At 45.4% G+C, this 12,906-nt stretch overlaps 1 protein-coding gene across 2 annotated transcripts in view; it reads left to right on the forward strand.

Annotated features, from left to right (window-relative positions):
• The window catches only part of col27a1b (collagen, type XXVII, alpha 1b), a 67,804-nt gene that overhangs the window by 45,119 nt on the left and 9,779 nt on the right, over window positions 1–12,906 (forward strand). For both annotated transcript variants that reach the window (XM_043238756.1, XM_043238757.1), the window contains exons 29-35: window positions 4,802–4,855; window positions 5,425–5,469; window positions 10,326–10,370; window positions 10,455–10,508; window positions 11,439–11,492; window positions 12,105–12,158; window positions 12,724–12,777. In XM_043238756.1, coding sequence (XP_043094691.1) covers window positions 4,802–4,855; window positions 5,425–5,469; window positions 10,326–10,370; window positions 10,455–10,508; window positions 11,439–11,492; window positions 12,105–12,158; window positions 12,724–12,777 — 360 coding nt within the window. The remainder of the gene's footprint in view (window positions 1–4,801; window positions 4,856–5,424; window positions 5,470–10,325; window positions 10,371–10,454; window positions 10,509–11,438; window positions 11,493–12,104; window positions 12,159–12,723; window positions 12,778–12,906) is intronic.

The following is a 12,906-nucleotide window of genomic DNA, read 5'->3' on the forward strand; positions in this document are numbered from 1 at the left end:
TCACAACTATAACCATTAACTTTTTTTGTAATCTATCTAGATAGTTATCACTGTATACTCAAGACTCTTTTCTTAGTGGAGGCCATTCAAGTTTGCTTAGGCTTGTAATGAGTTTTGCATTGGCATATAGCTCTGTCATCTTTGGATAGGTTTGCATCCTGCTAATGTAGTGGTTACTGGAAGCTATACTGGGCTATATTTCCTTTATATTTACAGTCAGTGACAGTATCATGGCAGAAGAGCTTGACAGATGGTATCTTCACATCAGCTCTGATTACATTACCATTAAAAACTAATTAAAATTCTAAAATTACACATCACTTTTACGTTCAAATTTCCTGTTCTTTCATTTTATCCCCGCAAATGTCATGATAATCCCCACAATGATGATAATGTCTGCAAAGCTCAAAAACATAACTTTAGGACCAATCTAGCACAAATAAAAAAATTGCACAATCACAAATACATTAAATGTGACCCTGGACCACAAAACCTTAATCAGTTGTAGAGAATTAATCTTCTCTGAGAGACAACAACCAGATTCAAAACTCTAAAATGTCCAACTGAGCTGAAAGGTATCCCCCAAAACCCACAGTAGAGGCACTGCAATAACATATCAAGCTCCACTGGCATGGAGTGACTGTAATGCTGCTGATTACTAGGGAATAAATAGACCAAAACAGTATGTTATCAACCCAAATTTTCTTGATGATGCCCAGGCAGCTCAGGAACAAGCCTGTTCCCAATGATTACAGTAAGCATGCTCTGATACTACCTGGATAGCTTTGAGAAAAGCATGTTTCCAATGGCTGCAGCCTTTAGATCACTGGTCTCAAACTTAATGCCTGGAGGACCACAGCTCTGCACAGTTTAGCTCAAACACACCTGATCCAGCTAATCAAGGTCTTCAAGATCACTAGAAACTTTAGAGCAAGCATGCTCTAACATTACCTGGATAGCTCTGGGACAAGCATGATCCCAGTGACTGCAGCCTTTTGACCAGGGGTGCCCAACCCTGCTCGTGGCGTTTGACTGTCCTGCAAAAAAGTTTAGATCCAAGTCAAATCATATACACCTGCTTTTAATTTCGATAATTGTTGATCGCCAGGAGCAGGATTGGGCACTCCTGCTTTAGAGCAAGCATGCTCTAATGCTACCCGGATAGCTCTGGGACAAGCATGATCCCAATCATACAGCCACGACTTAAGCTCATGGTCGTATTAAGAACATGCTTGTTCTTAAGACAAGCATGTTCCCAATAAGACTAGAGAAAACAGAGTGTCTGATACAAGAACAGAATTAGCCATGCGGATGCAGTTTGCCATTAGTAAATAGGTCTTGTAAGCTGTGTTTTTATGTCCTTGCCGCTGTACAGCACTTCCGTCCAAGTTATCCTCCCCATATGCAAACATATCATAAAAGGCCTCTCTCGAGCAAGAAGTTTATCTCTTGATCCTTCTTGGGGCTGAAGAAGAACTGTTCTTGAGTCTGTCACATACTCGTGAAGCCCTGTAGCTATGCATGAACTTGGTCACTTCCGAACCAGTAAGCTTATAATGAAAGCGTTGAACCACATATTCTTAATGCACTTAAATGAATCGAAGTTAAGGTCCATTGGTAAAACAAATTGCGCTTTCTAAATTTTTGATTCCTGGTGATGATGTTTCTGCCTGCCGAATTCACTATTTAATTAGCTGTAGTACAACGAGAAGACTACTGATAGTACTGATGGACCTTATATATATATGAATGCTTAGGTGTCATATTCCTATAAGTAGATAGGAGTCAGCTGACACAGGCTTGACTAACGTTCCCTGACAGAATTAACACTTTGCTGTTAATTTTAACCTACCCTTAACACTAAACCTGTCCCTAACCTTATCCAAGAATACCTTTTTTTCAAGCTCGGCAGACCTGGCAAATCCTGTAACTCATTAGGGACTTGCACCAAGGCTTTCCCTACCGTAATACACCTATAAAAACTTTTTCTTTTATGCCAAAAATCATTAGAATATTAAGTTTCATGTTCCATGTAGATATTTTGTAAATTTCCTGCCATATTTATCAAAGCTTCCAAGGACATCCTATCATAACAAACCATACATCAATGGAAAGCTTATTTAATCAGCTTTCAGATAATGTATAAACCTAAATTAAATTTAAAATAAAATAGACCATTATGACTGGTTTTGTGGTCCAAGGTCACAATTATGGTTTTTTTTTTAAACTATAAAAATAAAGTCCAGCTGCAGTTAGACTTCTTTGGAAATGAAACAGTGCTATCACAATGAAGGAATCAGTGCCACCCACAGGGATCTGCTCCAAATCAAAGCAAGCCACGGGAGTTGAGGGCAAACAAAGGACAGACTCTCATCAGCTGTGGAGAAGTGGTAATGCTCATGAGCAGCTTGGAGAATTTTGGATTTCTTGTAAAAATCAAGTTTTAGCGTGTGTCATAGGTTATGGATGTTATGGGTAATGGGAACCTGTGGGGGTAGCTAAAGAGTTCAACCTTTAAGCACTGACGGGAAAGTCCCAAACTTGGAGATTGGATTATGTCAATGTCAGATTTATGATGATTCTCAGCGAACACTCAAAACTTCTTTCAAATATGACAATTTTACTTCTGTGATGTGACATATTTCAAAGAGGAACCAGATTCAATGCAGGATTGGTTGATTTTATCCTTCAGAAATTGATTAGTTCTGAAAACTGGCTTTATTATTACATTATTGGTTTTAGGTTAACCTTATTCAATAGCTTGCGGAGTCTACATAAAAAGAACATTTGAGTATTATTATTTTAGTTTGTTTAAACTTTGTTTCCATTTCTTTGCGATGACCTGCATTGATATATTGTTCACAGTAAGAACAGGAACACTCATTAGGACAGTTATTAGGGTCCACTATGATTTAGTGTGGACATGTGCATTGAGGCTTTACTCTTAATGAATCTCACACAAGTTCATGTGGTATAATGTGTTAATACAATCTCTAATAGCTTTCTAGGTTCCTATCAGAAATTTCAGCACTTACATATTAACTTTACTCACATCACAAATACACATTTCATAAACTTAATTCACCATTACAAATGAAACATTAATCCTTCAACAAACAAAAGATGAACGTCAGTTAGGACTGAATTACCGCTGATGGAGAACGTGGAGGTCTGGGATTTGAGGCTCGTCATTTTCAGAATGCTCGGTACTGTTAGTTCCCACAGACTGATCCATTTATCTCACTGCTCTTTAGAGACCAATATTCATGTAATTTATTGAGGAGAAGAAAGTCTTCTCACCTCACAGACAAATTAAAAATAGTTTGAAATATTGATATTGGAGATAAAAGTTAATGGGATATGCTGTCAGATCAAGTTAAATTCAAGACATTCAAGTCCTCCTTTAAAGTTTGTATTTGGGATTTAGGAAGCTGTAATTGCAACACTGCAAGATGGTAATGTACCTTTTCTACAATATAGTTTCTATAAAATGATGAAAGAAAGCACATTAGGTGTTTTTGCTTTTTTAATTCAATTTATGCAAGTGGAATACTCTGGATTCACTATCACTGTTGTATTTTGTACATGCAGTTTAGTTTAATTGTAAATGTTGCTAATTTTATTGTAAATAACAACTGCTGAGCATTACGATCAGCTTAACACAGCAACATAGACTACCAATAATGTGCACTTTAGTTATTTCAGTTTTCTAACCAATATCAGAGATATTAAGGAATCCAAGTTTTACAGTTCAATTTGGTGAAGCTAGTGGGACAAAAAAATATATGTTTAACCAATTTAAAACAAAAGTAACTATATCAGCATAGAATTCTAATATTGGTTACACTTTATTTTAAAGTGTCCTTGTTACAGTGTACTGAGTTATATTAATTAACTACACGCACTTACTATTAGGGTTAGGGATTGGCTTAGGCTTACTTGCAAGTAATTAAGTGTAATTTATTGTTGTTATAATAGAAAGTACATGTAATGTGTAGCAAAGGCACTTTAAAATAAAGTTTTACCAAAAAATTCTTCTCAAATTCAGCTACTCAAGTTTTGTTGAAAATCTTCAAACCATTGCCACTGAAAGGCAACATAAATTATGTTTTATTTTGATCTCCTTTTCTGTCCAGGCCTGATTCCAATCAGTTCAAATGTTGTCATTAGCTCCTGAAAGGTCAAAGGTTTCCCGAATGACATCAGATCAGTAGAACAGAGGCAGCAGTGTTGCACTGGCCCTCAAAAGCACGTTCTGTCAGAAGAGCACCCAGCGTCTGTTCTTCTGCAGGACCCACAGCAGTTGCAGCCGTCATAATATCCCCATTGATCACTGTTTCCACCTTCCAGACAAAGAAATCCCTCAAAGTCAGAGATCACCCAGCTGTGGCTCTACATTTTTCATAAGGCTTATGAATCATCACAATGGAAATATAATGGCAGCTTTCCATTCTACTGTAACCAAACTTCCATGATGTGAAAGGCTAATGTTTCACAGAAGTCTTTAAAGCTGCATTCATTCAGGTTTTCTCCCCTGGTGAGCTGGATATTCGACTCATTTAAGACCATAAGTCAAACAAATTACTCTTAATGAGTTGTCATATCGGTTTGTCAAACTTTGACTAATGCTATACTTCATATCTGTTAATTAGGTGATAATAGTAAACTTGTTCCCAGAGTATCACCATTGATGTCTTTGTTTGTACAAGTGTGCCCTCTGCTGTTTCGCTATTTTTTTTACATTTTTTTTTTACACCCATATGTGTTTCCTTCATAATGCCAGTTGCACCTCTCTACACAGGGTGCAACGGGACCAGACGGACCAGGTGGAGACAAAGGAGTGGTGGGAATGAAGGTGAAATATTCAGCAATGATTCTTGTAGACCTAAGTTATGGCACAATATCTTCATTATATGAAAATAGTCATGAACTTTCATCGTTTATAGTCACCTTTTGGGACCAAAGACATTACTGTTTTCTTGTTTTCATTATTGCTTATAAGCACAATTGGGGTTGCATCTGATTCATTTGATATTGATCTTTACTGGCAGCTAATATTGAGATCTTTGCTTAGTAATTGTTTGCAATTTTGTCCTCGTGAGATGTCAAAATGAAGGGAATGGTGTGTGTTGAAAGCAGTGTAGTAATACTATACTACGTTTCAAAAAGTACTTCCTCCATGCTGGCATGCATTGCATTTTCCCTACCACAGAACAAAACAACATATGAAACACATCTAAATTGTCAGCACAACATTTTTTATCAACCTTACAATGCTGGAAACAGAGTGCATTGAAGGATGTCTCGAAACCTTTCCAAAATACTTAGTTTTGGTTTGATCAAACAGAATAAAGAATAATTTGATTTGGTTGCTGCAATGGAAAATCGTTGGTGACTGTCTTGCGTTCTGTCCCCTTTTTGCAGGGTCCTGAAGGCCCGCCGGGGAAACAAGGCTTCAGCGGACAAGTGGTAAAATTACAGTTTTATTTGTTTTATATCGCTTAAATTTTGATGCTGTCCAAAAATGAATAAAGGAAGAAAAAATGTGCCTTTAGGTGTACAAAAGTATGTCAAAGGGACACCTTTGTACCTTCTTTAATCCCCAAAGGGCGATTTGTATCTTTATTTATATTGTGGCGAGGCAGAGGAAGCACAAGAGAAACAGGTGCAGTGAAACCCCGGAGGGTGTATTTATTAGATAATACACAGAAGGTGCGCGTGAGTTCGAGGCGTGCGGGAATGCAGCAAAGCGCCGGGGAAGTGTAGCGGTGAGTCCGGTGAGTGCAGCGGAGCGTTGTCTTCAGTGCGTTCCAGTGCTCGGAGTGGTGAGGGAGTCCACGGTGAGGCAATCGGGAATTAGCTCAGGTAGGCTCGCGTCACGGTGAGGCTTCTGGGAGATAAAGAGAAAGACAACAAGTTAGTGTGCAACCCGGAGTCTCGTGGCTCACTGAAGCCGCCGCCTGGCCGGGCTTATCTGGCCCGCGGCTGATGAGCTCCAGGTGTGGCGAATCCTTCGTTGAGTGGCTGGTGAAGGTGTTCCTGGTTTGTTCCCAGGGCAACGCTGATCCGTCCTCGACGCCTTCGTCACACTCCCCCAAGCGCTGTCCTGGTCCTGGTGGATAAAGCAGAACGTAGTAACGGGAAATTTGGGGTGGGTGGGGAGTGACCCCTGACAGACCTGCAAAAGCCGACCACATCCGTGATAGGCCGCCGGCGTTGGCGTTGGCTGTCCCAGCGGTGTTGCACGCGTCAAAGTGGAAGTCCTGGAGCGCGAGGAACCAGCGGTCACCCTGGCGTTCGTGTCTCCAGCCCTGGCCATCCACTGTAGGGGTGCGTGGTCGGTAAGTAGGGTGAACCGCCGCCCAGGAGGTAGTACCGCAGTTCCAGGACTGCCCACTTGACGGCTAGGGCCTCCTTCTCTACCGCGGCGTAGTTCTTCTCGGCGGGGTCAGCTTCCTACTGATATATAGGACCGGATGCTCCTCACCCTCCTGGATCTGGGACAGTACGGCTCCCAGACCCACATCAGAAGCATCCGTCTGTAGCAGGAAGGGGCAGCCGAAGTCCGGGGCTCTCAGGACAGGGTCCGAGGTGAGATCGAGGGTGGAGATATACCGGGCCCTTCCAAGACGTTCCAGCAGTTCGCTCACACGGGGCATGGGATATCCGCCAAACTCGGAGACCTGGTTGAGTCGCCGGTAGTCATTGCAGAAGCGGAGGGTGCCGCCAGGTTTTGGAACCAGGACGATGGGGCTGGACCACGGGCTCGCCGATGGTTCAATCACCCCCAACTTCAGCATCTGATTTACCTCCTCCTCAATAGCTCGCCGACGAGCCTCAGGGATCCGGTAGGGCCGCTGCCGGACGATGACGCCGGGAGGGGTCCGGATCTCGTGCTGGAGGAGGTTAGTCTGCCCGGCGTGGACGCAGAACACATCCGAGAACTGACCGACCAGATGTTGGAGTTCCGTCTTTCAGCGGGAGCGAGCAGGGCATTGGTGTCGACGACCGGGCCCTCCTGAACGGTGAGTGCGGATAGGTGTTCCTAGTCCCCACCCACTTCTTCAACAAGTTAATGTGGTATATTTGTTCGCACGCCGACGGTCTGGTTGGCGGACTCGGTAGGTAACGGGCCGATCTTTTCCAGGACGGTATATGGGCCTGCCAGGTGGCCAGGAATTTGCATGCATTGGTGGGGACCAGTACCATGACCGGTCGCCGACCTGGAATTCCCGGGTTGTGCAGGGCGGTTATAGTGCCGTTGTTGTTGCTGCTGGGCCTGCGTCATGTGCTCCCGCGACGAGGGCATCACCCGCTCAATCCGGTCCCGCATGGCTTGAACATGTTCCACGACCGACCTCTGGGCATCCGCCGCTGCTGCTGCTCCCAGGCCTCTTTTGCCACGTCCAGCAGGCCTCGCGGCTGTCGACCGAACAGCAACTCGAATGGGGTAAAGCCGGTGGAGGCCTGGGGCACCTCACGCACCCGAAGAGGACGTGAGGGGAGCATCTGGTCCCAGTCGCGTTTGTCCTCGGAGACAACCCTTCTCAACATTTGCTTCAGTGTCTGGTTGAACCGCTCCACAAGTCCGTCCGTCTGGGGTGGTACACTGAGGCGCGCAGCTGCTGGATCCGTAGCAACCGCAGAGGTCGGCCATCACCCGGGACATGAACGGGTGCCTTGGTCGGTCAGTATCTCCCGGTATCCCCACTCTGGTGGACAGGGTGAAGAGCTCCTGGGCGATCGCCTTGGCGGTGGCTTTGCGGAGTGGGATGGCTTCGGGTACCGGGTGGCGAGTCCACGATCACCAGGATGTGTTCGTGGCGCGGGCAGACCTCGCAGCGGCCCACCAGATCCATCCCGATGCGCTCGAAGGGCACCTCGATTATGGGCAGCGGGATAAGTGGACTAGGGGGAGGTGGCCGGGGCGAGGTCTTCTGGCACTCTGGGCAGGCCTGGCAGAAAAGTTTCACGTCTCCGTCGAGCCCCGGCCAGTGGAAACGGTCCCGGATCCTCTTGATAGTGTTGGCGGCCCCGAGGTGTCCGGCCAGCGGGGGCGTGGGCGAGCTCCAAAATGGTGTCCACTTTCCCTCGGGCACCACCAGGAGCCGTTTCTCCTCCCCCCTCCGCCGGGCGACACAATAGAGCAGGCCGTTCTCCACAATAAAGTGGGGAAGAGGATGGGGGCCGGGCCGCGTCTCCTCTCCATCCATGAAATGTACCTGGTTCCAGCAATTCTTGAGCCGGTCATCCTCCCGCTGAGCCCGGCCGAACGAGCCCCCTCCGACTACCTGTTGGAACACATCAAAGAAAACATTAGTTGTAGGAGGAGGGGACTCACCATCTCTTCCGCTGTCCGATGCTAGGAGAACGGCAGGGCGGCGGTTTCCTCTCCCTTCTCGCCTCTTCCGGCGAGGGTTTCGGGGGCTGACAGGCTGTGTCGCGGTGTGTAGCGCCTCCTCGAAGCCCGGCCAGTCCCGCCCAAGGATGATTGGTACTGGCAGATCCCGTACGAGACCCACCTCCAGGGGCCAGCTTCCTCCGGCCGTCGTCACGGTGATGAGGCGGGTGGAAACTTTCCTGGTGTCCCCGTGGACGCAGGTCAGTGGCAGCTGTTTCCGTGGTTCCGTGCGCGGGGGTAGGAGGCGGGACTGAACCAGGCTAATGGTACTGCCAGAGTCAAGGAGGGCGCTGAACTTCTGTCCATTCAGGCCGATGGGGATTTTCGGTGCGGCGTGGGGAAGCTCCCGGTGGAGGCTGCAGCCTGCCAGCCACGCTCTAGGGGGGTTTGAGGCCTCTTCGGTTGGCATTGGCTCATCTCTCGCGGTCGGGACCGCCGCCTCTCCATCGGTCGCCGGTGCCCCCCGCGCGCGCCGCTCCTGGGACACCCTCCGGGAAAAGATGGCGCCCGCTCCCGGCCTCTCGACGCTGGGCGGCTTCCGCCAGCTCGACCGCCTCCACCAACTCCGCAACGTTCTTGGGGTTTTCATACCGACCGCCTGGCGATAATTTCGGGAAGAGCCCGCAGGAGCCGGTCTATCACCACTCTTTCCACAATGATGGCGGGGTTGGTGTCCCGCCCAGGAGCCAGTGTTGCGCCAGCCGAGTAAGTTCGGCGGCCTGGGTCCTTGCCGGCTGGCGAGACTGGAAGACCCACTCTTGAAGGCTTGGGCTGCGCAGACCGGTGACAGACCGACCCTGCCCAAGATTTCCTTCTTCAGGTTATCATATCCCTTCGCCAGGTCGGCCGGCATGCTGAAGTAGGCGCGCTGGGGCTCTCCTGACAGCAGCGGGCCAGCGCGCGTGCCCAATCCCGCCGGTCCCATCCTCAGTGGTTGCGACGCCTCGAACATCTCAAGATAGATTTCGGGTCGCCGCTGGCGGACATCTTGGGTATCAGCTGTGTGGCTTGCATCCGGGGATCAGGCACGGCGGGGCGTGGTCGAGTGGCGGCACGGAGGGCAGCGAGCTCCTGCTCGGTCTCATTCTGGCGGGTGGCCAAATGCTCGACGATCTGTTGCTGGCGAATAGAAACCTCTGAGAGGCGTTGAGGAACTCCTCCATCTTCGCCGGGAAGCGGCGCTTTTCTGGGGGAAAAACAAAGAGAGAAGTTGATGTTGTGGGGACCTTTAATAAAGGCGGCGACAGCGTTCTTCCTTTTTCTCTTTGTTTTCTCTGTTCTCTTGCGCTTTAAAACTGCGCGCATTCTCCACCACTTGTGGCGAGGCAGAGGAAGCACAAGAGAAACAGGTGCAGTGAAACCCCCGGAGGGTGTATTTATTAGATAATACACAGAAGGTGCGCGTGAGTTCGAGAGGTGCGGGAATGCAGCGGTGCGTCCGGGGAAGTGTAGCGGTGAGTCCGGTGAGTGCAGCGGAGCGTTGTCTTCAGTGCGTTCCAGTGCTCGGAGTGGTGAGGAGTCCACGGTGAGGCAATCGGGGAATTAGCTCAGGTAGGCTCGTCACGGTGAGGCTTCTGGGAGATAAAGAGAAAGACAACAAGTTAGTGTGCAACCCGGAGTCTCGTGGCTCACTGAAGCCGTCGCCTGGCCGGGCTTATCTGGCCCGCGGCTGATGAGCTCCAGGTGTGGCGAATCCTTCGTTGAGTGGCTGGTGAAGGTGTTCCTGGTTTGTTCCCAGGGCAACGCTGATCCGTCCTCGGGGACTTCGTCACAATATCTATATTTGTAATTTGCATCTTACAATAGTTGTATCTACCCTTAAGATAGTAGTATACACTCTTATGGTGCTATGCACCTTTTAAGGGTAAACAACTGTGAACTGTCCCAAGATGCAGAGACACTGAGATTCTCTTTTGTGTAACAGGGTGAAATTGGAGAAACTGGTGAAACCGGACCAACTGGATTTCCAGTGAGTAACTCATCATTTGATGAACATTTTCAACTGTTCATAATATACATTTTCAAAAACTAAATATGTATATACATTTTCTAGGGTGTTCAAGGACCAACTGGACCTCCTGGTGCAAAAGGCATCTTAGGAGAACCTGTAAGTACATTATTCATATATAATGAATGAGGATTTGGACCGTCAAGCTTCAAAACGGCAAAAAAGCACCATAAAATGTTCATGAAGCAGTCCATCTAATCCACTTCTTTTGAAACAGACTGAAATTTAAGCCTTTAATAACTGACTTTCACTGTTGAGATCTGTTTAAAAAATGGTGCCTTCATGAACATGTGACATATCAGGTTTGATTACATCAGTGTGATGTGACACAACTAATGGCAGCAAATTAATTCTTGAGTAAAACAATATTTTCAACTAAAAAAAACAGGACTTGATTTTACCCATCTGGAATTGAGTGATTTGTGATGATAAGTTATTGTTCCGTACCAGAATGGAGCCAGGTTTGGAAAGGAGTTTACAAAAACAATGCCTGAATAGCTATTTGGCTATGGGTTAATATTATTAAATGGTCTGGAAAGTTGTTTCAGCAAATACGTTGTTGAAATAAACCGTTTTGGTGCCCATTGATTTCTATTGTTTGGACAAAAACGCATTCCTCACAATATCTTTAAATTTCATATTTAAATACGATTATAAAATCCCGCCAAACTTTGCTTAAAAAATACAGAGATGATGTGTCAGCCCACATTAAATAGTAATGAGAAATATGAGGTTAACATACGCTACTGTAGAAACATTTGGATTTTTTAACGATCACCAAGACTGCAAATATTTGACCAAATACAGTACAAAGCATAATATTGTGAAATAAAGGAATAAAATTAATTCCTGTGATGTGACTCAGTCTTCAGTGTCACATGATCCTTTAGAAATATCCTGATTTGATGCTCAGTAAACATTATTTTCAGTGATGAAACCCGTTGTGCTGTTTACTAAGGAGTGGAAACCACAACAAAGTTTTTTTTTTCTACAGGACATCACAGCCATATGTTTTCTGTCTCTTAACAGGGTCCTCAAGGGCCATCAGGAGTATTAGGTCCATTGGGTGAGATTGGAGCAGTGGTAAGAAGATTCTTGACATAATCTATAGATTTCATATTGTACACATAGAGGTCCAAAATAAAGGTTGTCACTGGGGCAGTACCTTTTTAAAAAGTATACATTTGTACCTATTAGGTTCAAATATGTACACTTTAAGAACTAATATGAATCCTTTAGGTACAAACATGCACCTTTTGAAAAGGTACTGACCCTTTTGTACCTGTATTTCTGAGTGTACTTCAAGCATTATTAGATCAATTCTCTATTTTTCTAGCACTTTCCAGCTGTGTTACATCTTATTGTACCCCTCTTCCCTACTCTCCTCATTGTTTTTTGCTAAACAATTATATTTATGCCCTGATTTAGCCAATGCCAGATTAGTTGTGGTTCCTGTATACAATTACTAATGTCCTCAGGTGGCATTAGAAAACACTTAGCTTGACTTTGTTAATTAAAATACTTTACTGAATGAAACCGAAATAGGAAACAGATTTTGTCCCACATTGTCCCTTTGTTTCTAATTACCTATCTATTATTCCCACATGTTTTCTTAGCTGTGAGAGACCAAAGACTGCAGTAGGATACAGCAAGCTAAACACTCCATGTTTATTAGTTTCCTGGTTTGTGTTACAGGGTTTACCCGGAAAGGTTGGGGAGCAAGGCCTACCAGGTGAACCCGGAGAGAAGGTGACCACTTGCTGCATTTTCTTATTCTTTACATGGTACTGAAGGAGATAATCAAACTCAAGGCAAAGTCTGTTTTATTGTCAGCATGTACTGTACAGAGAATTGCGTTTCTCTCAGACCTTTGGTGCATACACGCTAGCAGTAAAAATACAGATAAATACAATTTAAAATTCTATTCCAAATATACAAATATGTATAAAGCAAAAAAGCTGTTCCAAAATATACAAATAAGTAAAATAAAGCACATGGCAGATAGCACTTTGAGGTAATGACCAGTGCAGGTCGGGAGAGTTGAGCTTCCTGACAGCCTGATGTATGAAGCTATCTTTCAGTCTGCTGGTTCTGGTCTGGAGACTCCGCAGTCTCCTCCCTGATTGCAGCAGACTGAAGAAGCTGTGTGCCAGGTAAGTTGTGGGATCACCTGGAGGCTCTGCGGGTGAGACAGGTGTAATAAATGTCCTGGAGGGAGGGATCTTCTCTGCTGCTCTCACCACAGTTAGGATACTGTGTTTATACAAAGCTGAAATTTGAGTTTGAACTTTTTTCTACTCTTTTTGTTTTTTAGGGTGTTGATGGATCTCCTGGGAATATGGGAGAGCAAGGCTTGATTGGAACTCGAGTAGGTTAATTTTGTTAAATGTAATGGACCTTATTCAGGAGAGATGTCATAAATGTAGATTTGAAAAATACATTATACATATAATTGTACATTATAAAACGTACTTAAAGGAATATTTCACCATATAAT

Source organism: Puntigrus tetrazona, chromosome 5 (genome assembly GCF_018831695.1).
Source record: "Puntigrus tetrazona isolate hp1 chromosome 5, ASM1883169v1, whole genome shotgun sequence".
NCBI lineage: Eukaryota > Metazoa > Chordata > Actinopteri > Cypriniformes > Cyprinidae > Puntigrus > Puntigrus tetrazona.